This window comes from Nelusetta ayraudi, unplaced genomic scaffold (genome assembly GCF_046127955.1).
Source record: "Nelusetta ayraudi isolate G7.1 ecotype Tasmania unplaced genomic scaffold, CSIRO-AGI_Nayr_v1 ptg000004l, whole genome shotgun sequence".
Classification (NCBI taxonomy): domain Eukaryota; kingdom Metazoa; phylum Chordata; class Actinopteri; order Tetraodontiformes; family Monacanthidae; genus Nelusetta; species Nelusetta ayraudi.
In genome coordinates this window covers 5,439,870-5,466,559 of record NW_027466054.1, presented here as the reverse complement: position 1 = coordinate 5,466,559, position 26,690 = coordinate 5,439,870, and the positions used below count along the sequence as shown (strand labels likewise).

Below are 26,690 nucleotides of genomic sequence, written 5' to 3'. Positions count from 1 at the left end.
TTAGTGGTTGCAAATTTGTCTGTTATGAATTATAATGTGTTTTGCAATGACCATTTATCCAGGGAGTTTTAATGTCCCAGTTTCTTGGACTTCAGTGGAGCAACTTTCACAATTAAGTTTCCTAAAATCTATTCTCATCTCCATGTTGAAACGGCATATTTTTATGTTTTTCATGGTTTGGTGGTTTTTGCCTCTTGCTAAAACTGTTGTGTTGTGCTACCTTCCACATGTTTGGAAGATGACAAAATAAGGTGGTCGTGAGATGGTCTCCAGAGGGGAACAAACGCCTGGCTTGGCTCGGAGAGATTTCAGTGTCCTTTGTGAGTGTTTAAGCACACATAATAATAATAACAATAATAATAATAATAATAATAATACTAGTTGACAGGCTAGAGGCATATATTTCTGTCAGAAAACACTGGTAAAGTGAGTTGTCTTTCGTAAATGGGCCACACATGTGATATAATAATAATAATTCAAAAATAATTCTTAATTTATATGTTTGCAAAGATCAAGCTTCTGTAATTTTCTGGACATGGACTCGTTAAGACGTAAGGGTGACAATTTCTATCCCTCTTAAACGGATGCGACGATGAGCTGATGCACCAGAGAACTAGAAGATTGCTTGAACACACCAGCTCTGCGAGAGGACTGTTTTGAACCTGCAGCAATAACTCCAACTTTCTAGCGCTATAAAAACTTGGCCACTCTTGGTCCACAGGACTCTTGTGCAAAGTGAAGAATTGTTGATCTTCCCCGCCAGGCGGAAAGACTCTTCTTTCTGTCGCTTTAATCCCCGGTGGCCGGCTGGTGACCATGTAGCGTGGCGTTTCTGCAGTATGTGAGGTCTGGGAGCCAATCATCTCCAGCCATCATGGCGCAGACACGCCGGACTGGACAGAGCAATGGGCCAGTGCTCCCTCTCTGTTCACTCTGTGTGTGCGTGTGTGTGTGTGTATGTGTGTGTGTTAGAGAGAGAGAGAGAGAGAGAGAGATTTAGAGCAACAGATTTGAAAAATTACCCTCAGTGTTTTCCCAGAGTGTGTGATTTCACAGTTTGTAACGCAGACATTGAAAGCGGGCTCTAAATGATGTCTGTTTAAAGTGTTTTGTTGACATCATCGCTCAACAGCTGATTAAATCAGAGCCCAAGTCAGCTTTCATAAAACAGCCTGCTGTATCCGCAGCTGATCTGTGTCTTCCCCCTCCACTCCGTTAACAAGCCCTCATGGATTTGAGGAGGAGACCAAAGTCTGTGTCCTGCCTGTAATTGATGCTGGTTCCATGTTCTCTTGCACTTAATCACTGACACATGAATCTGCACGTGACTGACCGTTTGAAACCATGTCGGTAATGATGCACCCGCTGTTATGGTTTGGCTTATGTGATCTCCAGATGTGGATCGGCCTTTGTTGAATATTTGGAGGTGTGCAGCATATATTTAACAAAAAAGAGACAGAACTGAAAACTGACATGATATAAAACAATGTTTAAATCTGGATTCTTTCTAAATGATTCTGCTCTGAATTTGATATTTGATGTCGCTCAGTTAGGTTACATATTACGTAATTGTTTTTGTCACAGGATTTGTCTCTTGCGTTTGATCAATTCAGCAGACATAAGAAAGGTCTATAAAAAGTTTATAATGTTTTTTTTTGTATGCCCATTACACAAAGTTCTGGAAATCGGGCCTTTTTTTTGTTGCTTTTACTAAGACACCGAAGGTAAAACATAGCACCATTTTAGCAGAAAGTTAAACATGTTGCTTTTTGGAGGACTCCTTTTTCTTTTTGTTTGATTTTTCATTACGTAATCCTACAAGCAAACTTTCGTGTAATCCAGAAATAAAAATAAAGTTCTGAGAATGAACACAAACCACTATGAAATGCTTAGAAATGGTCAGTACTGCTGAGAAAACCCACTGCCTTTATAGAAGTCAGCTTTTCCACTGGCTGTTCTTAAATATCAATATAAATATCAATGGAAGATCAAGAAATGTGTTAAGAAAAAAAAATCTATATTTGTATTTTGGTATCTTCACACATTTTTAATTATTGTCACCATAAGTGTGTTTGTTAATAAACATTTCACATATGTAAAGGCTTGATTGTAATAAAATATCATGGTTTTGTTTTTATCCCTACAGCTGGCTTCTCAGAATTCCTCTTTGTGTGTGTGTGTGTGTGTGTGTGTGAGACTGTGTGTATGAGTTGACGAGGTGTCTGTATGCGTGCGAGTTCATGACACGTCCTTTGGAGTGATGTACTGTCAAGATCGGGCGGAGCTGGAGGACGACCTTTATCAAGAGGATGATGGGGATTCGGACGGGTCAGAGGTCAACAGTGAGCTGGAGTTCCACCTCTACAGCCAGCTGCACTACTCAAACCCCGGGGATGAGGAGGAGGTGGAGTTGGGCGAAGAGGAAGGAAAGGACGGCGCCCAGCAGGAGGTGACCGAAAAGGCCCCTGTAGATGACGGAGGAAAGGAACGCACCAAAGACAGTCGGCCGTCGTCGCCGGACATCAGGCAGCCTCAGCCGCCTCTGGCGAAAAAGGGGGAGAAGAGCAAAGGCGAGAAAAAGAGAAAAATCCAACCCAGCGTCCGGAAGCCATCGTCGTTCCTCGAGGAAGTCATCGTGATCGACTCCGGCCCTGACATCATCTCCATCTCCGACAGTGACACCTCTGCTGACGATGCAGGAGTGTGTGCTTCAAAAGGTCAAAGGGCACAGCGGCCGCAGACCTCCACCCCAGCTCCACAGGTATGAATGGGACTGGGAGTTTCCTCAGCTGCTAAAAGAACCGTCATTTATCTAGAGCAATGTTCCAAATGAAGTCCAGCTATACCACAGCGACTTCATGGCTATATGGTAGATGAGTGTGTCAGTGCAATTTCACATGGCAGCTGTAAAGCAGCTATAAAATCTTGCTGTCCCACAATAAAAACGTTGTCAATCTGTTGAGCGCCGCAGGCCCTTTCACACAGCTGATTTTGCAAAGGTTCCATTCTACTTTGACTATCATTTGCATTTCACTACTCGAGGCAAGCTTGGAACCAACCCCCAGTATTCATTGCCAATTGTATTGCAATTTTGTCTGGATTTATTTTGTACAGTAATGGTATAACTTTAAATTGTTGGCCAATGAACAAATTGAAGTCATTCATAACAAACCTGATGCATTGCTATTTCATTAAATACATACCAAGACATCTTTTCATTCCAAAAGTTAAAAACAAAGTCAGCACTGTGTAATAGAAAATGTCTTGAATGAACCGTTGGGCAGGATACAAAAGATATTAGTGGGTTGATAAAGGGAGGGACCACCAACACCAACACTGTATTCTGATGCAAAAATGTAATCGGATACAAGAAATCTATCTGTCTATCTAATCTATGTTAAACTCGTGCTTTTTCACCAAGGGAATGCAGAAAAAGAAGATGGCTGCGATTGTGTCGGTGACCTCAGACTCCAGCAGCTCGGAGTCCGAATGGGAAGAGTCCGACTCCAAGTCCGTTTCGTCGGAGGCTTCTGACGATCCCGACTCGTCCGACTCGGACGGCCTGGAGAACTGGATGATCCTGGGCCGGGAGAATCAGGACGGGGACCAGTCCATCTCGCTCAACCTGGAGGGAGTGTGCGTCAGCGGTTCAGGTGGGACTCTGCTCTGCTTTCGCCCCTTTGTTTTGCGCAAAGTAGGGGATTTGTCCTTTTGTGCGATTCAGTCGGGGCCCCGTCTTAATCTACCTGCAGCACATTGATAAGGAGCCGGTGTGATTGTCTGCGCCGCGAAACTGTGCGTGTGCACACGCGCAGGCCGTCCTCCGCCCGCGCGTTTCACAAATTCGTAGGCTGGCTTCCCCGATGCATCTTGAAGCATGTTTGCCCGCATCATGTATTGATATGTGCGCCGGAGCCTGCGCGACGTGCGAGCACTCTAAAATATTCCCGCTCTAATCAGAATGCGTGCATGCGCGCGGTGCGCGTGCCGACAGTCATAACACTAATGCCAAAAACAAACAAACAAACACACACACACACACACACACACACAGAGCAAGAGGCAGGAGGAGAGCGGCGTGGGCTGCAGAGAGACGGCGAGTAATCAAAAAATGAATAAAAATGTTCCCGGCAAATCTCTCCAGATCTGCACATTATCTTAACCTGCAGCCTCAGCAACCTCTCCTGACCCCCCCACCCCCACCTCCCCCTACACCCACCCACCCACCTCCCTCCTCCTCTTCTGCCCCTCCACCAAACACTCTCCCATCTCATTCTTCTCCCCTATTTTGTCACTATTGTGCTCCCTTCCTCCCCCCTCCCCGCTCTTCCTCCCTGTGTCTCTCTCACCGTTTCTTCCTCATTTGAATTTCCCTGGGCTGATGTTTCTGCAAGAGTGCTCACTGCTTCCTCTACACACAACTGGGTGGGGGGTGGGGTTGAGCTGGGGGGGGGGGTGGCGGGGGTGTCTGCTGGTGGGAAGGCTTGGGGTTTTTGGCCCGGTTTGGGGAGGAAAGAAGGATTTTAGGCCCCCCCCCCCCCCTCTCTCTCTCCCTCTCTCTCTCCCTCTCTCTCTCTTTCCCTCTCGTCTGGCTTCGCTCTGTGATCTTTGGAGCTTGACCCCATGTCTGCACATGGGGGGTCATGGGTGTGGTGAGGAAAAGGGTCTTAAAGTGGGAGGAATATGGGGGAGGGTTTAGCCAGAAAGGGAGAAAATATATAATAAAAGGAATTGAAAGCAAGGAAATTTGAGGGTCATGCCTCCGTAGCCTTGAGCTGGAAGCTAATTTGACACTGCACGGGATTTCCGAGCGTGTTTTGAGTAAACAGCGTGTGCTCGCGATGGAATGGCAGCGGTCTATTCATTTTCGCAAATGGCGATTAAAACGGCTGATACAATGGAGAGTTGATTCTACTGGCAGGTTCTTGTTTTTTTAAGGGTCGAATGGAGGAATTCGCCATTGAAAAAAAAAAAAAAAAATGACCCCTAAAACATTTCACGGTCACAATCTTCAAATATTTGTTGTGTTTAAAATGAATGAATGATTAAAATGAATGTTATTTCTGCTCCAGTGAAAGCCCTCAGTGTTGGGCAGAGCTGACAGTCACACAGGCCCACCGTCCCCAGCAGCCTTCTAATTTCTTATAATTAATATCTTTTGAAAATAAATTTACATATTTGTGAAGCGTTTATTAGATTACATTAGATCACGCAGTCTGAGGCCTGGAGCGACAGAGAAGGTTAATAAATAAACCAGATTTAAAATATTAGGATTGGATCTCCCACACTGTTTGATATGAGGAGTGGGCTGTTTGTGTTGATCATAGCTTCATCAAAGATGTTGTCTAAGAAGACTATTTGCTCAAAGAAGCACTGGCAACCCTTTTTTTGTGAGTATATATATATATATATATATTTATTTATTTATTTTTTTTAATTTAGTGATGCATTTCACAAATGAAAGGAAAAGTGATTCTTGAGCGACAGCTGTTCAGTAGTTAATTTGCATCGATATATAAAAAGCTAAAAGATTGAAAGAAAGAAAAATTGACTGTATTGAATTGTAATTTTCTTAACTTCACAATACAAAAATAGTTTGTAATCCAAAAATATGTTTCTTTTGAAATATTTTTTTGTCATATGAAATCAATCCTTCTCACCTTCATTATACTTGGTACACAAACAACCAAGGAGTATAAAATAATTATAACTTTAAGTGACACTGTCTCTGGATCACCTAGTCGTAATGGTGCAGGATTGATGGCCAACACTGACCAATTCCGATATATATATATATTTTTTTATCACCTGCCCTTTAATTTTTTCATTTAAAGAAACCGATGAGAAGCACTTTCAACTCAAAAGATGAAGCAGAAAAAATTGAAATGATCTCTTACATCGTTGCTTGTAAAGTCATATATAAACCATAAAACAGGTACATCTACGTTAGATGGGCTGTGCAGAACTTGATCTTTGTTCACAAAAAGAGGCGGCCTGGTGTGCACAGCGGTGACGAACAATATTCATATACGCCCCCGAACCCCATCTCGGAACCGCCTGCGCCGCCCTCAGTCTTTCTCTCTCCTCTTCACCGCACAGGAATTAAATCCTCTCACCTCCCCAACCACCCTGTGTTCGCTGGCTGAAGAAAGGTCCGACCCGATCGCCGGCCATCTAATGGTTTTTTATCGCGGACATGGTGACGCTCACACAGCACGGGTCACCTGTCTGTACAGTGGGCAGCCCTCGGTGGGCGGATGTGCCGAGGACGCTGGGATGAGCATAAATAGAAAAGATAGAGGAGAGAAGGGGGATGAACCGGTTTGGGGGATGGTGGGGGAGGGGGGCGGCTTCCTGTCCGGCAGCCGTGCAAGCAGCAGCAGCAGCAGCAGCAGCAGCAGCAGCAGCAGCCGCAGCCACACGGAACAAGAGAGAGAAAGCCGAGCCTCCCAAAGTCCTGCGCAGTGTCCCTCACACTCGCAGAGGCGGAGGAATTAGCCCGGCCTGTAGGCGGGGGTGTGCTCAAGCTAAACTTGAATCATAAGTGGTTAAACTTCCACTCAGTGGTCACACTTTTTTTTTTTCTTGCCTTGCCCCCCGCCTACCCCTCCACCTGCCCCCCCCCCCCCCCCCAAACCCCTTTTTTTGTCCCCACGGTCTTGGTCAGTGCACACCAAACTTTGTTTGAGGCTTAGAGCGTCGGCTCTGGCTGGCTATCGGGGTGGCCGATCACATCAGAGTGTGTGTGTGTGTGTGTGTGTGTGTGTGTGTGTGTGTGCGTGTGGGTCTGCGGGTGTGTGGGCTTCTCGCTCAAAGTCTTAAAATGTGAAACAGGGGAGTGCGTCGGTGTGCCCTGTCCCTAAAGGTTAGCGCTTTCTCACAGCGGTCGAAGGTAAGCTCCTCTCGCCTCCGTTTTCCTCGGCACACCGATGCACACGACGAAAAAAAGTTGTTGTTGTTTGTTTTTTGTTTTTTCAAAGCGTCGATGTAAAGTTCAGCGTTTTCCTTCAGTTTGTTCCTTGTGTGAATGATCAGCGCCGACCCCCTCAACACCCCGCTGGGGGCCTGCCGTTTATATCCTGCAGCCGCAGCCATTGTGAAAGTGAGGCTGTCCTGTCTTAACGCACATGCCAATACATGGTAGGAACACGGAGAAATATGGATTTAGTTGGCTTCTCTATGTGTTTCACAGCGGCGGATTACAAAATGAGATTACAATGGCTACGATGGCCGCTGTAGGACTAGGTGTGGGGCTGTTGTGTCGCTGGTGTGTGTGTGTGTGTGTGTGTCTTTGTGTGTGTGTGGGCGGGCGTGCGGGCACTGCAGAAGGGAGGCATGGATAGGATCAGCTCTTATCTTGGCTGCCCAGTGCCACGCGAGGTGTAACGCCACACCCACGCTACCACACAGTGTGTTTGAACAGGCAACGCACACACACGCGTGCGCACAGACGCAATGAATTCACCGTGCCACAGTTTGTGTTCCGTTATCCATTTTTAACAGAGATCTATGCAAAGTGCACGAGACGAGCGCGGAGGCCTACTATGAGCAAAACGGTGTGACAGAGCTGAAACCCCGACGCACCATTTAAATACGGTGAACGTCAGCCGCTGCTTGTGCCTCATATTACTGTAAAGCTTCTTTTTATTTGAGAAATGAAAATGCAAAAAAAAAAAAAAAAATGTCTCTGTATCTGTGTGTCACTGCGTCCCAAATATTCAACCCAATTGTACTCATCAACATCGACTGAAACGATCAAATAAGTGTGTTGGAATGGTGCCGGGCTTGTGGTTATTTTTTTATTTTTTATTTTTTCAAACTTCACTCTCATTCATGCTAAAAGCTATTTTACTAAGAATATCCAACACCCGCTCCGCTTTCTATCTTCATGGTGTTTTTGCTCCCCTTACTCACTGCGTCTGGATCTAGCGTCGACTTAATTTCATCGGTTGACGACTGTTGCTCTGAAATGATCTACTTGAAAAAAAAAACAGCAGTGTCGCAGTTGTCGAAAACGAGGTCCGACCGTGTTCGAGCGCAGCGCTTGATTCTTTAAAAATGTTTTAACGGCCGGAGAAATGTGTGCGGAGGCACGGCTGAGCTCAGCGTCAAGACGAGGAGTGAGATGAGAGCAGCTAAGCTAAACAGGATGAGACAGGCCTTGAAAAGGATCGGCCACGGTTCTGCTGTTGGCCAGAGCCGCCACGTCTCCGGGCTAAGATCTCAGGATGGTTCTACCACGGCGGCACTCTGTCAGTGTCAAATCTGACTAGGCAACAGGGAACGTCACGGCTCTGGAAGAAAGAAAGATAGAAAAAGAAACGCGTTCCCTACTCCCACTTTTCTGGCCCTGATTCTGATTTTCAGTCGTATGGAAGACACTTTATTTAAAGCTCCAATTTAATAGGAACTGACCTGAACTGAACTGAAGTTTTTTTCAGTTGGTGCGAAACTGAATCAGCACGTTGAAATATAAAAATTGTAATGTGACTATACAGGTGCTGCTGCTGCCGCCGCCGCCGATCAACAAATATGTTTTTTCTTTGCGCCGACGCAAGTTTATTTTTACACGGCGTCTCTCTGCATCTGCAAAGAGCAAGCCATCCTGTCTGAAAGTCCTCGTTGTAAAAAATAATCTATGAAAATTTTCTCTATTTTTTTTTTTCGTGGAAACTTTGACTGAAAAAACACCCACAGACATCTGCGGTTGCGGCTGCAGGTGCTCATTTGTATTAGTGTGGCTGTTTTATTCTGAACGAGGCGTAGCATTTAAATACAATCCCGTAAATTGAACTCGCGCGCACGCAGCCGGCTCACTGTGTTGGAGGCCAAGGTCCTTCTGTTGATTTGATTTTTTTTTTTTTCCTTTTCCTTTTCATACGTATGTTTTGGCCCCAACTGAAACTCTTAATAACGACGGCTGACGTGGGGTCACCCTCTAATTTTTTTAGTAGTGAAAATGAGAGAGCATTTAAGAATGAAAGTGAAGGTGTTATGTTTGTTGGAGTGTGAAGGTGTGCGCTAATGACTAAAGTCTGTTTGTGTGTGTGTGTGTGTGTGTGTGTGTGTGTGTGTGTGTGTGTGTGCCTCAGTCGTTGTCGGCCTCACCACGCCTGAGGTGAGCCCAATAACCGTGCCCTGCCCCACTGGAGCAAAGTTTCACCGTCTTTAGTTCTGAATGGAGAAAGAATGTGATGGTAAATGAAATAGTTTTCAACATGGTGTCGTTTCCACGTCACCCCATTGAGCTGCGGCCCTTTGATTTTTTTTTTTATTGGATGGATTTTTATTTTCATTATCAGGGCTTTGTAAAAGGTGAAGGTGCCGGATTAAAATTGACTTCATTTTTTAATTTTATTATTATTTCTTCTGTTTGCCAAAACGAGCAACCTCGTGTGTTTTTTTGGTAGCTGTAGCCTGAAGGAAAGGGTAATAAACTGGAGACCCAGTGTCCCAGTAGTTTAGTCAGTGTGTGTGTGTGTGCGTGTGAAGGAGGAGCGGAGAGGTGAGGGGTGGGAGTCTCAGCCTTCTTCTTTAACCTTTATTTAACCAGGATATCCCACTGAGAGCTGGAATCTCTCCTCTACAGAGACCCGCAGCAGACATTGTGCCCTGCAGCTACAAGGATAAGACTCCTGCACAGAAAACACACGTGCCGCCGCACTCTCATGTATGATTAAATTAAACTTCAGCGCGATGAAACCTTAATCCTGCGTTGTGTGTTTTCGGCCGACGACGCCATTTGAAAATGTCTTGCGGTCCTGTGCCGCAGAGTTGGGTTCCAGCCACTTACTTTGTCCTCTTTTATTCTTCTTTTTTCCCTGCCGCCTCCCACCCCGTGAGTATTTCCAACACCGGTTTTGTATTTTCGAAGAAGAGCGGCGACGGTCAGGAGGGAAGGGACGGAGGTGACGGCGGTGGAAGCCAGGGAGGGAAAAAAATGTCAATTACAATTACCAATAATAATCATTATAATTAAGCAATCACTTAATGGGAAATCAAATTATTGTGGGGGTTGACAGTGGGACAGTGGCAGCTCCCGTGGGACTGTATTAATTTCTCTTCTTTGATTTGGCCGGAGAACTTTCCCCTTATTGTCTTTCTTCTTTCCTTTTTGCCTGGGAGGGGTCGTCGAGAGGGCTTTATTAACTGGTAGCCTAGGGTGGTGGTGGGGCAGGGGGCGGGGGAGGGTTTGGAGCAATATGTATTAATATTAAAACGTTTTTTGGAGGGGAGGGAAGGGGGAGGGGCGGTGGGTTGAGGAGCAAAGGCAGTCATGGATCCACAAAATTACCCCATCTTCCCCCTTTCGCCTCATCTGGCTCTGTGGCTGCCATCAGCACTGGGGGTGCGGGGGGGCGAGGCTGTTTTTAAAGTTTATTTGTAACAGCCGACTCTGGGAGAACCCCCGCACCCTCCAAACACGCAGATAGCACATGAACAGTGCGCCTATTTGCTCCAGTATGCAAAAGTTTGCCCTAATAATAGCTGCATAATGTTTTTCTCAAGGTCCCCAAGGATGACGGTGTGTGTGTGTGTGTGTGTGTGTGTGTGTGTGTGTGTGTGTGTGTGTGTGTGTGTGTGTGTGTGTGTGTGTGTGTGTGTGTGTGTGTGTGTGCAAAAGAGACATGGTCTTGGCAGTGAACCACACATACACAAGTGTTCCTGCTTGGCTGTTTCCTCTCCAGAGGCTCCTGGCAGTGTGTGCGTGGCCATTCCGAGACTTTCCTCCCCGCGTCTCTTAATTAAGGCGCTCGTCAGACGGAGACCAGCTGGGCCTGGTCTGGCCTAGCTGGCCCTCGCCATATTTCAGTCAGTCTAGCGTTTCCCCCTCACCCTCATCTCTCCTCTTCTGTCTCTCCGTCTCACAGTCTCACTCTGGATGTGTTTATTTTTTTTTCTTCCCTACCTTCCCTCTCAGCCAAATCCTCTGCCCTTAATTTGCCTCCGTCGTCGTCGTCGTCTCCTGGATTCGCCGAAGCCGGTGCCACTTCCCGCGATGTCTATCGATGCGCTAAATACCACATGTGTTTGCAACATATGTAAGCATAAATGGTTGACCTTCCCATCACACGGGCCTTCAATAAAGCGCTAATTAGGAGTCCCATTAGGATTGGAGAGCTTGCCAGCTAATAGGCCCCCAACATTCCTGGCTTTAGGTAGAAAGACTGGAGCAGCCATCGCGGGAGGCAAATATCAAGTTTTCACGGCTGAAATACTAATTAGGCCGTGCACGAAAGACGAGACAATCGCGTATGACAAAGCAAGACATTTCAAAGCAGGTCTCTTGTTAGTTCACTCTAGCCACGAGTCTAATAATAGTGTCAAACTGCATCTTACAAACTAATTCAGAATGTTAAAATGTCTGAATCCCCCAATATGAAACCTCCACTGTAAAGGTTAACTAGATTAAGTGACAGGCACCAAGTTAAAAAAAACAAAAAAAAAACAACCAAAAAACTACAACAACAATGTCCATCCCTGTTTTCTGATGTCCCTCTTGATCTCACATCCATCCTGTATGTGCTGTGATGGTGAAATCATGTAATCCAGAGCAGATCCACAGTCTGGGCTTCTGTAGATACCTGCTGGTGCAATACGACCCACGCCCTGCAGGTGGATCTGCTCTTTATGTCAAGAAAAATGTTTATTTTAGTGTCTTCATCTAACTTAAAAACAAGCATTTTTAATGCATGCAAGTAATCCCATTAAATGTCACACATTGTGCCTTCGAGATGTGAAGACATTTTCTTCTTTTTTTTTTTTTAGAATAATTTCCGTTTCTAACAGAATCTGTTCACGACCCTTGGAGCGAAAAGCTTTTTTTTATTTTTTTTAAATGCAACAACACTCGAAAACCTGTTCATTGCGAATTTTTGTGAAGTCTGCATTCTAGCGCTCCTCTTTCCCTTCACTCACCCCCCTGCCGCCGCCTGCTCCGCCCTTCCTTCCCCTCCTCCTCTCCCTCCATCCCTCCCTCCCTCCCTCCTCCCGTCCCATCTATTTACCTCTCCGCTCCCATTTCCCAACCATCCTTCCGCACAACGAGACCGGGCCTTGGTTACGTGGCTGTTGCTATGCTGGGCTCGCAGGGTCGTGATCCGCGCTCAAGGCTTCCCTGCGCTAATCCAGCGAGTGTCTGCGATCTGTTTAAAGGGGAGGGTGTAGGGGGAGTGGGGGGTCGCGCAGGTGACACTGTGTCCACAAACGCTGCATGTGTAAAACCTCCACAGCCCTTTTTTTTTTTTTTTTCGCGCTAATTGATAATTATCATTGGGGAAAGGTTTCCTTTTGTCGGAGGAAGCGGCCCAGTGTCGTGCGGGATGGCTGGCTGCGCAGCTGGTCCACCTGCTTCGCGACACGATGTTTGCGCGCAGTGTGGATGTCCTCCTGCCTCTTCACGCCGGCGCATTAGCACACCTAGGCTGCTCCTTTATCCAGGGGATTATGGTTAAATGGAATGCTGCGATTCTGGCAGCCAGCGAGTGGCTGATAAAGCCGGAGTCTGCATGAGGAAAGAAAATTAATTATTGGGGATAAAATCAGAGTGGAGGAGATAGTTGCCAATTCGTCGGGGAGTTCAGTCATTGATATTTTCCGTGCAGGCTTCTAGACAACATGCAGAGTTCATCACGCCCTCAATAATAGTGTGTGTGTGTGTGTGTGTGTGTGTGCGTGTGTGTGTGTGCGTGTGTGTGTGTGTGTGCGAGTGTGTGTGTGTGTGCGTGCGTGTGTTCAAGTGCTTTGCAAACTTTCGTTGGCTTCGGTAAGGCAGGTGCTTGGGTTTACAGACAGATTTTCCTTTTTCTTACTCCTGTCGATCAGTGAGAAGACCCGAACCACCTTCTTCACCTCTTACTCCGTGTAGCCTGGTGAGCAGCAATTATTAAACTTAATTTTATCATGATTCATAATTTGGCATCAAATAGAACATTACATTTGATAATTCAAACTTGCTCTGAGTCAAATGAGATTTTAAAAAAATGCGGAATAATAAACTTTAACTTTTTTTTTGAGTTGTAATGAAATTAAAACTCTTACTTAATTCAAGAATGATTTTTAAAAAATTTTTTTTAAACAAACTGTGATGTTCTTAATTCTACAAAGAATGCAGATGGGTCGAGACCAGTTCAGGTCGGCTAGTTTTTCATTTCCCTTTTTAAAGAACTTGACCTTTGACAGGTCTGTTTTAAAATAGCGCCTACTTTACAAGAAAATAAATGTTCTCAGTACGTTCTTGATTTAAAATATCATTTGAAAGGTTAGGGAGAGGTTAGGGTATAGGCGCTTTGCATCTAACAACTAACAACTAATTTTCCTATAAATCTGTATATAAAATGGATTATTTGTCCATTAGAGGGCCTTTAGAGGGTAAAACACCTGCACAAACTCAGTGATTAAAGAGACCAGCATACAAATTATAATAACTAAAATGATAATAATGTTAAACTCTCCAACAGTCTTTCTGTTTTTTCGAGTGGTGGCTGGACTGTTTTTAGAATCACCTGTGAACACACACCATCTCTGACCTTACAGGACTTTCTGCATCTAGACAGATTTGTGCACGTGTGTTCAGGTAAGCACATTTTTTCCCCTTCTCCTCTGAGTGCACACTGGTCAATAGTAATTGGGTTGAGTGTCTCAGGCCTGGTTCTCTCCTTCGTACTGGGCGGCTTTTGTAGGGTGACACGGGGCCGGGAGAGGCAGAGAGAAAAGGGGGACAGGGAGAGGAAGAAAGGGAAGAGAGAAAGTGAGGGGGGCAGAGAAAATGGGAAGGATGTTTGCAAGTCGATGAGCATGGCTGACTCCTCGACTAAATCTCCGGATATTTATTCAGCATTACTCACTAATCTAAAAAAAAAAAAAGTGTTCCACCCTCTCTGTTTCTTTTCTATTCATTCATACTCCACCTTCATGGAATATGCTTGTGTGCGCATGTGTCAGAACTTGTATTTTCAATGTATAATAATGGTAACGAGAGCGAGGCGGAAATGTTAAAGGTGCATTTGAAGGCCTCTCAGGTCTTCCCTCTTCATCCGTCATGCCTACAAATGCAAAACACACTAGCCGAGTATCTGTTCACCCTCCTCTCTGGGCGTGCTTCCTCTTTTATGACTTCCATAAAGGCGTTGTGTGTCGAGCAAGGGCGGCGAGCTCCGGCTGTATTAGCAGAGAGGCATTAGGCATAAACTCTAAGGTATATTAAAGCAACGGCCCTGTTGTTCATATAAACACGCCAATTCAATTTAACCTGCCCCACGGGGAATGGGATTTCAGCAGCGGGGGGGAGAGAGGGAGGAGTGCGAGGTCTGAGGTAAAACAAGAGGAGGAGGTGGGATGAAAGGGTTGGAGAAGCACACGAGCAGCAAGGGGGAATAAAGAAGAGGGAGCAAGGAGGAGCAGACAGGAAGGTTTTGGAGGTGGGGTGTGTGTGTCGGGGGAAGAAGGGGGGGTTGTGGCAAAAGGGAGTGGCATCGTGGACGGTTGCAGGAATTCATCGTCGCTGTGGCATCACTGCTAACGCGTTTTTTATTTTGCCGTTTACGAGTGCTGGGAGGACATTTCTAACATTTTAACAGATAGCCAACACACATAAAGTGGTCATCAAATTGAACAAAAGGATGCACAGTGTTCTATGTCTTGGCTAGTATTTAGTTGGATAGTCTGTAGTATCGGGTGGAGTGATCTATAATAAATATCTATCACTTGAATAAAAACAAGAGGAGCTTTACTGTGGCCCTGCCATGCATCAGTGATCCCCATTCGAAAACACTCCTTCAGTGTATTGTGGGGTCCAAGTCTGACTCACTTCTAGCTGCTCAGTGGGTCTGTCTAACCCGGGGCACCTGGATGGAAGGTCGTCTAATTCCTTTGAATTTATCTGATGTAATCTGACGGAAAGTGATTCTACAAACTTTCTGTCTGTCACATTCAGGCAGACCGTCAAATCTGTAGCTCTCCGACACCAGTAGGGGTGGATTATTATGACAAAAATCATAATAACAGTTATTTTAGATCATTGAAATCCTGACATTTAACATGATTAGTCACCCACTCGAAGACATGCATCTGTTTGATCTTTAATGCTTTATGACAGTGAACTAATATATATATAATGAATTCAATTAATTGGTTTAGGTAACTTATTTAACAAGCATTACATTTATAATAATGTGAGTTTTTAATTAGTTAGGTTCTTCCTCGCAATAGAAGCACAAAACAAAACAAAACAAAAAAGGATCAGCAGGTCAATCTTTCCTCTGCTCCCCTGAGATAATCCTCAGTAATCACTGTATTTTTACAGAGAGACTTATTTCTAATAGAAATTGAAAACTGATGAATTGCTAAGCGTTAAATCGCTTACCTGTCAATAAGCGCCACTGTCCAAGAAAAGCTGGAATAGTCACCGCCTGCCTCGTGTCCGCCACCTTTTTATCCACAAAGGAAGCTGACAGCTAATGAATTGCAGTGACATTTTAAAACCACTTAAAAAAAATGCTCTCTGGAAATGAGCGAGTTGAATTGCGAGAGATTCAGCTCCAGTGCAGGGTTCATGTTTGCCTCACAAATGCACGCTGTTGCATCTTTCCAGCACCGTCAAGGTTAAGCGTCTCCAACAGGGGACATGGCAGACACGTTACTGTTATCAGCAAAATGGAGATAAAGATTTGATTTGATTTGATTTGATTGGCAGGTAAAATGATGTAATAACTTCACCAACTGTTTCAACGCTTTTCATATACTGGTCAAGTTTGTTTTTTTTCCCAGCGTCCGACCAACAGCTGAAGGGTAAACCAGCCAGCGGCCACAGTGCGGGGATAAGCGTGGGCACACTCCAAGCTCACACCCGGGCGGCCAGAGGAGCTGCTGTCTGTTCAGCGTTGCGTGCCGGGACACAGCATTATGTGGGAATCCCAGCTTTTCTATTATTCAATCCAAATTCAAATGGGCTTGTCAGGAACGCCGCCGCTTTTTATTACCTGTCAGAGAAACCAAGGGATGGACCAAGCGGAGGAAGGAGGAGGAGGAGGGCGAGGGGTAGGGGGGTGGTGGTGGTGGTTGGGGGGGGGGGGGGGTTAAACGACAGTAAATTCGACCCCCGCCCCCCCTTCTGCCGTCACTGGCCATGCTGCATTTTGGAGAGACACGTTTTCGGCTTGACAGCGTGTTGTTGTTGTTGTTGTTGTTTGGCTCTGTGTGAAGTTTACCTTAAACCGGGGTTGATCTGTCAATCACACACGCACACACACACACACACACACACACACACACGTACATGTGGGAAGACCCTAATTATTTTGTACGTCTCAGGCTGCAATCTCCAGCCGGTAGGGGGTTCCGCTGTGGCGACGCTTAAATCTGAATTCTGGGTCGGGGAGGGGAGGGGGGAGACGACGACCCAACGTTCATTTGGGTGGTGGATGGATCAATACGCAGCGAATCACGGCAGGTCAACGAAGAGTCGATGGAAGAGAGGAGGGACGCAGGGGCGTCTCGACGATGAGCTTTGCGCGTGGAAAAGTAAAATATGGCGGTTTTCGCACACGCACACAGAACCCCCCCCCCCACCCTCTAACCCCACCTCCACCCAACCTCCACCCCCATCAGCCTCCTCCCATCTCGTCCCCTTCAGCCAGGCATAACCTCTGCCATCTGTCCAGCCCCCCCACCTCCTCTCTTCCTCCTTCTTTATCCAGCCGCCTCCTTCTCTGCTTACCCTCCCCAAAACACACACACACACACACACACACACACACACACACACACACACACACACACGCACACACACACACACACGCACATTCATTTATAGGGCCCTTTCTCCCCACCGTCACTGATGGCATCTGAAAGGTTCTGTGTTTTTTCCTTTTTGTACCCCCAGACCTGCATTGTGGTCATATTGGGAGCTTTTGAATCAAAGGTGCCTCTAAGCATGAGATCTCTCGCGTAATGTCACTTTTACATTTATTTCTACTTATCCGTCTGTCCCACCATCTTTAGGTTCAGATATTTCAAAGTTGTCATTTCTACCTTGCACATATTTTTGAACCTTTGGAATGTTTCGGGAGTGGAGCTGCTAATGTCACACTTCAATTGGGAAGACGCTGTCTTGTGTCACTGTCTTATTTTTGGCGCATTAGTGTTGCCTCCAAGTCCTCGACTTTGGCTCCTTTATCACTTCCTCAATTTTGAATTAAATGGCCTATTTTAATAAATTATATCGAACCTCTACTTTCTGCTAAAGCTACCTGCATTGTCTGTGGTCGTGACATTCATTGAAGCTTCTTTTTGGAAGAAGGTTTATATTGAAGAAGAAAAAGTGATTGAAAAATGACAGTTTGAAGTGGCTACAACGCTGCTATACAATCTCTTAATTAACTTAGATAAAATGAGTATGCAAATTTATGAGTACATTTTAGTAAGTTTATTAGTAAATTGGTCTACAGCCCAAGGCAATGCAATAAAAACATGTTTTCTGGACTTATCTATCGCCAATTTCCAACTTGGCCAGATGAAAAGAACAGCTGTGTTTGAATGTCGGGAGCAAAGCTCCACATTAGGAGCCGCTCGTCTAATCCTCCATTGTTCTTTGTCTGTCCCCCTGTCCCACAGAGAGGCTGCTCTAATTAAAGAGCAATAATTGTATTGTTTTATAAAGCCCACAGAGACAGAGATTCTGCTCTTCAATAATTCACTCTGTCTCCCAGTGTAGCCTGCTGGTGGAGGGCTATCTCACTGGGTGAGGTGAATAACTTGCTGCGACCGACTGTTCTGCCCGCACGTCTACGTGTGTGTGTGTGTGTGTGTGTGTGTGTGTGTGTGTGTGTGTGTGTGTGTGTGTGTGTGTGTGTGTGTGTGTGTGTGTGTGTGTGGCATACAGTAAGCCAAAGGAAATGGTCAAATATAAATTAAAACTTTAAAGTACCATTAATTACCCCAAAGGCCACGGATTGGAAGGACCTGTGTGTGTGTGTGTGTGTGTGTGTGTGTGTGTGTGTTCCCACCCATTTGTGTGTCTGAATGCTGTTGTTTGCTCAGGCTTCCTCCTTTTACTTTTCAATTTTCCCTTTCTCTTCTCAGTGTGCTGTGTGTGTGTGTGTGTGTGCACGCACAAATATTTGTTGGTGTGTGTGAGGAGAGAGAGAGAGAGAGAGAGTGAGAAGGGAGAGAGACCCCTTATTAGTTGCCCCTCCCTCACCTATACCCCCCCCCATCTCCCCCCCCCCCCCCCCCCCCCACACACACACACACACACACCCACACACACACACACACAAAGAGGCATGTAGGCATGCTGAAGCGCCAGCAGATAAAAAGGCATTATGGTAAATTCCACTTAATGACAAATTTTTAATTTGGGGAACAGGGCCTGGTGAATGGAGCTTAATTACCGGGGCCAAAGATCCCTTGAAAAAATAACCCCCTCGACGTGCCCACCCTGCCCGATAATGGAGCACTCTGCAAAAGGCCTCAGATTAACCAATGCCGTTTATCTCCCCCCTCTCCCCCTCCCTCCTTGCCTTCCCCCTTTTCTCTTGCTGTATAATAACAAAAATAACAATCATGAAAATTCTATCTGCCTCGCAGCCCCCACCGCCCCACTCCCCTTTCCCGCTTCTCCGCCCTCCCACCCACTGCCTGGCTCACTCCCGCAGGAGGAAATTCATCAAAATGAAATTGAGGTTGCAATTCACTGGTTTTATTAAAATATATTTGCCCCTTACAGACACCGCATGTCGGTTTGTGCATTTCACCGTAGAAGACAATGGGGACTCCCCGAATAATTTGGTCAGTTTTATCAGCAATGCCCCCCCCCCCTTTGCATACGCCAGCAGGGCCTCGGTCATAAAAAAGAAAAAGAAAGAAAAAAACACTTGTTGATTTTGCTCCACCATCATCACACTGTTCAAACCCATGGGTGGTTGTGCTTATTAATAATGTTGAAAACATTTGCCCTGATCCAACAATTTAATCTGCTTTTTTTGCCATGAGCTTCAATACACTTGCCATGAGTTTAAAAACTTTTCTCGGGGAGAAGGCAAAATCCACATTTGCTGAAGCTATAAAAATTTTAAAAACAGAATGTCAAAAATGTTACCAAAAAATTGTTGTAATGGTTTTCTTAACACAAGTTTGACTCTTTGCAAGTACTTGCTTATTTCCTTTTGTTCATAGTATAGTAAAACTTAATATAATTTCTAATCGTAATGGTAATTATAAAATTCTAGATGCACGTCATTGGTAAAAAAAAAAAAAAAAAAAAAGTTTTAAAGATTTCAAATTTTCCTCAATTTTTTTCATTTGTCATTTAATTTAAAATAACCAATTTGTTATGCAGGGACAGATAAAACTAATTTTTGGGGGTTTGCTAGGGTGGGGGTTCCATTATTTTATTGCTATGGCCACATTGACAATACCATAATTTTATTAAATGTTTTTATTATTATGTTAAAATGACAAATCATTGATTTTCCATTTGTCTCTGGCAGACAGTTTTGCTGATTGAAGTCCTTATTTCTCTCAGCTACCAGCGTAGTGTCGAATATGAATATACATGTATTATTGAGAAACAAAACCTCACCCCAATAACACAACAGTGTTAATGTGTATATATGTATATATATATGTATATATATATATATATATATATATATATATATATATATATATATATATATATATATATATACATATTAAGGTATTTAAGGCTGAAACTATCTGAGCATGAATAAGTCAAATTAAATGTGAGTCCAGCGGAACCAGTCCTGAGTCATGAGGACTTTGTGATGAATAAGAGCCAATGATTATCAACACTGAGATAAATTTTTGGTCTAAATTGAAAATCTCAATCAAATAGACAGCTAACGGATATTAAAATGATACAATGACTACCTGTCAAAGATGCAGACATGCATGGGCTCAGCCCCGGATAACTTGAACAGACACACACACACACACACACACACACACACACACACACACACACACACACACACACACACACACATACACAATCTCGTTTTTCGTTTTTTTTTTTTTTTTTTTTGGCCTACCCTGGTCCCTGTTGTTGTGTACCCTGATTGGACCATGTGGTTGCCATGCGGTTGCCAGGCCGCGCCCCTGCTGTGTGGTAATTGGTGTCAGTGGTGCTGCCGCGTGGCAGCGATGCTTTGACTGACAGGTTTGGCCACCTGCCCTGCCCTGCCTGCCAACATGCAGTGGAGGGCTGTGCGTAGGAAGAGAGGGGGTTGGCACACGGCTGGCAGGGGGTGAAGGCTTGGCTTGTCACATGGGGTAGGGGGCCTGCAATGAAATATGTGATGGCCAAACACGAGGCAGATTCAACAAGACCGGGGTGATGGCATGCTTGTGTTTGGGCTTTCAGCCGGAGGCGGAGGGTCTGATCAAACCCCTTGATCACAAACACTCCTCCTTTTGTATTTACTCTTCAGTAAATATGAGACTGTTCATTCAGTGGGTATGATTCTGGTTCTGTGGTTTCCAGTTGGAAAAAAGCTTTTAAGCAAAACCATCTAGCTCACCCACAGAATGTTTTAATTTGATTTAACGTGCATCATCTCATATTGCCAATCACATTGTGGTGCAAGAACAGCCCAATAGAAACAGTTCAGTCAAGATGCAAGACTAGTCGTGCAGTAATGCAGTAATTTAAATTGTTGCAATAAGCAGAGGTCACCAAGTCATTAAAAGGTCCCTGTAGAAAGGTCTCAAACGCGATGAGATGCTCAAGACTTGGACATTGTGGGACTGGCTCTGCGGACACACTTTTGCAGTATTTCATGGAGTCCTGGGACAATGGAGTCAGATGTTGCACGAAGCCGAGGAGCTCAAATGTCCTGGAGTGATGAGTGACAGGAAGATGTGTTGGGGTTTGCTGTGGCATCTTTGGTAATGCACACATACTGTTGTGACTGTTGTGTTGAAAGATGGAGATAAAAAGCTGAGCCTCAACGTGAAGTTTTCTTCACTAACTTCATTTACCTTTCTATGTTCTGACCCTTACCTGCTGTTGTGAGTTATGGGAGGTGACTGAATGGACTAAGGGCAGTCTAAAGAGTGACAGAACTTAGCCTTGGTCACAAGGCGAAGAGCCAGCGGTAGGCGGAAGTAGAGGACTTACAGTCACATTCGTTTGGACAAACCCTCCAAGGTAGGCCTATGACCTGTTGGAGGAATCCCATATCCCAGCTGGCCTGAGAGCACCTTGGGGTGCTTAAGGAACAGTTGGAGAGCATTGATTGTGAAAGGAAGTCCTGAAAAACCCCTGGCAAACCTGCTGTTTCAATGTAGCAGTGGGAGAAAATGGACTGATAAAACCAGAGGGCTAAATATCCTGTTTTCTGGACACGGGTAGGCATTTTGGGGTCGTACATTACTGTGCAGCATGCATGATTAAAAAATTAAGAATATAAAAATACATATAATATTAGATCTTTAACATATGAGGCCCCCTCCTTTGCTCCCTGCATGTTTAACACAGAGATCAGCGGCAATGGGCAAGGAAAGAGCATGAAATGGAGCCAAATGAATTCTGCAGTTTAAATCTATAATAGGCCTGAACTGCTATTGATCTATTCCCCGCATGGCAATGAACACTCTCACTCACACACTCACACACTCACACACACACACACACACACACACACACACACACACACACACACACACACACACGCACACACAGTCTACTTTCGCCTTCTGCATGTCATTTTATCTCAACTCTTCCATCTAAATATTCCCCCATACACCTTGTATTCCTGCACCCAGTTGTTGCTGTTGCTGTCCAATGGACTCAAGGTTTTACTTTTGTTGCCCCCCTGCTTCTTCCTTCTTTTTACTGTTCCATCTGTTTCCATCCGATCATATCCTTCTTTTGCAAATGTGTTTTATATTCTCGCAACCTGTGTCAGGCCACCGGTGCTCAGTGAGAGAAGTCAAACAGGTTTGTTAGTCTGTCTGATGCGTCTTCTATGAATTGGTCAACCTTTCGGAGTGTTTCACCCCGCGGAGGGAAAGGGTAATGTCACAAAGGAAGCACTTTACTCATGCACGCACCCCGCACACTCCTCCCACCCACCCACCCACCCCTGCCTTTGTAATGTTTAGCGTTGCTAATCTGGTGCTGTTGCTTTAGTATCAAACATAACCTCTGTTTGGGGGCAAAGCCCCCTCTTCCACTCCCATTGTGCCTGTGTGTGTGCGTGCTTTAGTGGCTGCCGTGTTAATAGGCCAAAGGCAGCAGTGTAGTACAATGGGGCGGGCAGGCTCTGGATGCCTGTTTAAGCGGCAAGACAGGGAAAGACGGATTGTGGGTAAGGCAGTCGGGGCCCGAGGCTTTGAATGCAGCAGCAAAAGTGCAGAACAACGTGTAGACACGTTTGCGCCCCCAGACAAGCAAGCGTGAGAGGAAACGGATTCACAGTGTCAGTGAAGGTTGCTTGTCAGCAGAGACTACCTGGGCGTTAGCCCTTTAGGAGGAGTCGCTCCTCCTCCTCATACCTTCTGTGTCCGTGTGTGTACGAGTGCATATGTGAGCTCATTGCCGCCCCAGGGAGAGCCGAGCGTTCACGGTTCATTAGCCACAAGTATACTTCTGTTGTGTACCTGCTGGTGGAGGGGACAGATTCGGAGGTGTCCAACCCCCCCCCCCCCCCCACAACCCCCCCACAACCCCTCCCGTTGCATTTCGCACTGATCTGATGGCTCTGATGAACTGGCGCGCTGCCTTCCTGCTCATCTTCCAGTAATCAGAGGGCCGCTGAGACTGACAGGTAGCATCTGTCGCCTCCTCTCCCCTGATCCTCTCCTCCCTCCGTTTCTCCGTCGCCCCCTCTTCCACACCATTGTGTCAGATTTCCCCCCTGTCGATGCAGCGATGTGTGATGTATAAAGGGGTTTTCCTGGAAAATTAACAATCACTGGGACCTGCAGAACTTGGAAAATGCCCGCTACGTGTGGTACAAAACTTGAAGAAATGCACCAGGACGCCAATTCCTGGTTTTCTGTGCATATTTTTTTCTCCGTTATTATTATTTTTTTTAATTTAGTTTTTTTGCTGTTCTGCCAGTAGACAGGCTTAAATTGAACGATCGTGGCCAACATGGCGAAGGTCTCTCCTGAAGGTCTCTCCTGAGTCCAGTCAGCTGCTGGGTGAAGCCGCTGCCATCTGCTTATTCAGCTCCAGACTCCTTTGGATCGGTTGGGCCATGATGAAGCAAACAGCACCAACGCTTTGGTCTTGAACGGGGCCTCAAAGTCAATTAGCATATTTTCAGCCGGTGTACAGACAACATTCCCCCCCGACACCACCCCCAGCGCCACCACTAACTCTCTCTTCCTTTTCTCCCTCCCATGTGTTTGATTCTTCGGCCGTGACAAAGAGCTGCACTCTTTATCTGTGTATGTGTGTTGGTGAGATGGGGGGCCCTTAGATTAAGGGAAAGCTTCCTGCTCTTTATTTGGGGAGTCCCTCCGGGAGACGCTTTGGGAATGACTTTCGTTGAGTCACTAAGGCCGACTCACAAACCCTCTCACACACACACACACACACACACACATACACACACACAGAAAAACCGACAGACACCAATATGCATGCCTTCCACACCTGCCTTTTTCTTTTTACACTGTCCCGCTGGCTGTATGCTTGCTGTTGTGTAACACAGACCACATATATATTGCACATATATGCAAGCAATGCACAGGCTGCATCTCAGGCATGCATGCTGACATTACAGATAAGAAAAATTTGAGCTCTTTCAAAATTTGCAATTTAAATCTCATACTCAAGGCCTTTAAAAACAAACATAATTTACCTCATGATTTAAAAATTGAGTGTTGCTGAAGTCAATCTGTTTTGCACTCCCTTTTGTTGCATAATTTCAAGTTATTATGTGTTGGATAATGTGCTTGTCTTAAACTCTTGGAATGTTTTTTCATATTAAGGGAATTTCTCCAGAAACAAACAAAATATACATTCCTTTATCAACTGCTTAGATGTTTTGAACTATGTAAGACAAATCTTTTAGCTTTTCAGAAAATGCGTATTTATTATTTCCCCTAAAACACAAAAATGTTACAGCGCAAGATTTTTTTTTTTCTGCAGGAATCTGCTGGCATGATAATTATGTTGGGCGCTTGTAAGGATGCATGTTGGTGTTTTATGTGTCTGAAGGTGAAGGTCATGACAGGAGGAAGCTCCAAACGGCAGCCATTTTAATTTGTTTGACAGCAAAGGGAGGTGATAACCCTCCCTCTGCACACACCGAGGAAAGAGAGGGCAGAAAGAGAGGTGGAGAAGGAGAGCGAGGGAGAGGCAAAAAAACCCAAAAGGAACTGAGCAGAATTGTGATAAGGACACCAAATCGAGACAAAGGAGGGAGCCGGGGGGGGGTTGATGGAGAGAAAACTGTAATATTTGATTGTGGCTCAAGGCCGTATGTTTGTCCAAAGGCTAAAGACTGTCAACCAGCTAATCACAGGGACCCGTGTCTGTGTGTGTGTCTGCATGTGTGTGTTTCATAAACCAAGTGAGCTCGTGTGGGTCACTGCCTATGTGTGTATATGTGTGTGTGTGCGTGCGCACACGTGCGTGCACGTAGAGTGTGGCTGGGGGACTATGTTAAGTTTGGATTCTTGATTGTCAGTTACAGTTCTCTGGGCCTGAGGAGAATACAGTGCTCTCCCTCAGGGCGCTGTTAATGCCACTCTCATACAGATGTGTTGAGCTGCCACTGTGTCAGTTTGTGTGTGTGTGTGTGTGTGTGTGTGTGTGTGTGTGTGTGTGTGTGTGTGTGTGTGTGTGTGTCCCCTTACAAGAAAGTTGCTCTCCTCACGGTTCATTGTTACTGTAAGGTTGAATGTCATCTGAAAAGCAATTATTTCAGGCTCATATGAAATCCCATCTTTAGTTGTCTGCTGTGGTGTTTGTGCACAGAAAGAAAAGTTCAAGAAAGAAGAAAAAGTTTTACTTTAAGCTTTTATTCTGATCTGGTTTTGCGCTCCATGATTGACACATTTATACTTAAATTAAAAGACATATGATGTTGCTGTCTATCTGTCTGTCTGTCTGTCTGTCTGTCTGCGTATTAAATTCAGATATTGCTCAGGGAATTAATGTATTAATTTGCAACATTTTGCTCTTTGTCTCAGATGTTGAAGAATTGGCAGAGGGCTCCTGGTTGGTGTCTGACAAAGACAAGGAGGTGAGAACACAACCTAAGAATATTATTCAGATCATTCGGTCATGCAACTGCGCTTCGCTTCCAAGAAGTTGAATTCTCAAACAGATATGACGACTTCTGGTACCCACTGAAGTATAAAGGCTTGATTTAGACGATTTCTTGATTATCTGCTTCTTGTCGTATTCTAAGCACGTGACCGCTTGTTGTTTCAGGCCGGGATCTACAACAAACCCAAGAACGGCAGCGTAGCGGTGCAGCGGCTGTCCAACAGATACTACACCGCCAAGAACGTGCAGTGCAGGAACTGCAACAAGAACGGACATCTCTCCAAGAACTGCCCCGAGCCCAAAGTAAACACGTGCCTCGTGTCTCAACCCTGCCCACGATGTGTAACTGATTCTAAAGGCTCCTCACCGTTATCTATCTGTGCGTGCCCGTTTGTGCAGAAGCTGTCAGCCTGCTTCCTTTGCGGCACCCCGGGCCACCTGGTGAGCCAGTGTCCCAACAGGCACTGCAACAACTGCGGCCTGCCGGGACACCTCTACGGTGCGTGCAGCGAGAGGGCGTACTGGCACAAACAGTGCCACCGCTGCGGCATGACGGGACACTTCTTCGATGTGAGTGAAGCCAAAGCCACGTCAGTTTGTGTTTCCCCACAGCTTGGTCCGTGCACAGGAGCCCTTGAATCATCGGTGGCGCAGTGTTATTTAGTGTTATGTGCAGTTTATGACAGGATTTATATGTATTTTTTATATGTGTTTATATTTGCCACTTTTCACACTCTCTATGAAGTCGCTCACATACGCATACATCAAGGTTTTTGACACCCTGGGATGTTGCCTCTGACATGGGAGCAGTTTCATTGTGGTGCCATGGCTTTTTTTTTCCTTTTTTTTTATTTTTTTTATTAATAAACAGAACTGCACTTTTAAGAGAGACTCCTACAAAAATGGAGAAAGCGAAAGACGTAAACAAACTACTTTTCTTACATCTGCAGAGTTCACTGAGAGGTTAGAGACTCTTGTCATCCATTGGGAAAATTGGAAAGTGACTTTTGCACAAGGTGTGACCCCACCCAGTACTCCAGCACCCCCCGCCCCCACCCTCCACCGCTACCTCTCCTCTTGTGGTCGGGGGTGTCAGGGGTCAGCAAACGCCGCTGTTCACATTAATTCAAACACTTTGGCAATTACAGCTTAGTTGTGTCCCGGCCGTGCTGCGTCTTCCAGCTGAGGCGTCTTAAGTGTGTGTGTGTGTGTGTGTGTGTACGCGTGCGTGCGTGTGTGTGCGTGAACGTGCACGCGTCTCCTGTGTGCCTTTGTGTTAGTGTTTTGCGTGCATCTCGGGGCTGAAGGGTGAATCTAACGACCATCAATGACAATTACCCCACCGCGGCGTTCATTACTCTGCCCATTTGCCCAAACGCTTTAGAATGGAAAAGCCTGTGTGCATGTCATCGCCGGCCTGCATACTCCGACCTCCCCC

General features: G+C 45.5%; 1 protein-coding gene across 2 annotated transcripts in view; it reads left to right on the top strand.

Moving 5' to 3' along the window:
- The window catches only part of zcchc7 (zinc finger, CCHC domain containing 7), a 43,233-nt gene that overhangs the window by 1,078 nt on the left and 15,465 nt on the right, over positions 1-26,690 (top strand). For both annotated transcript variants that reach the window (XM_076030387.1, XM_076030389.1), the window contains exons 2-6: positions 2,147-2,761; positions 3,422-3,653; positions 25,174-25,226; positions 25,418-25,555; positions 25,652-25,822. In XM_076030387.1, coding sequence (XP_075886502.1) covers positions 2,261-2,761; positions 3,422-3,653; positions 25,174-25,226; positions 25,418-25,555; positions 25,652-25,822 — 1,095 coding nt within the window. In that variant the 5' untranslated portion in view covers positions 2,147-2,260. The remainder of the gene's footprint in view (positions 1-2,146; positions 2,762-3,421; positions 3,654-25,173; positions 25,227-25,417; positions 25,556-25,651; positions 25,823-26,690) is intronic.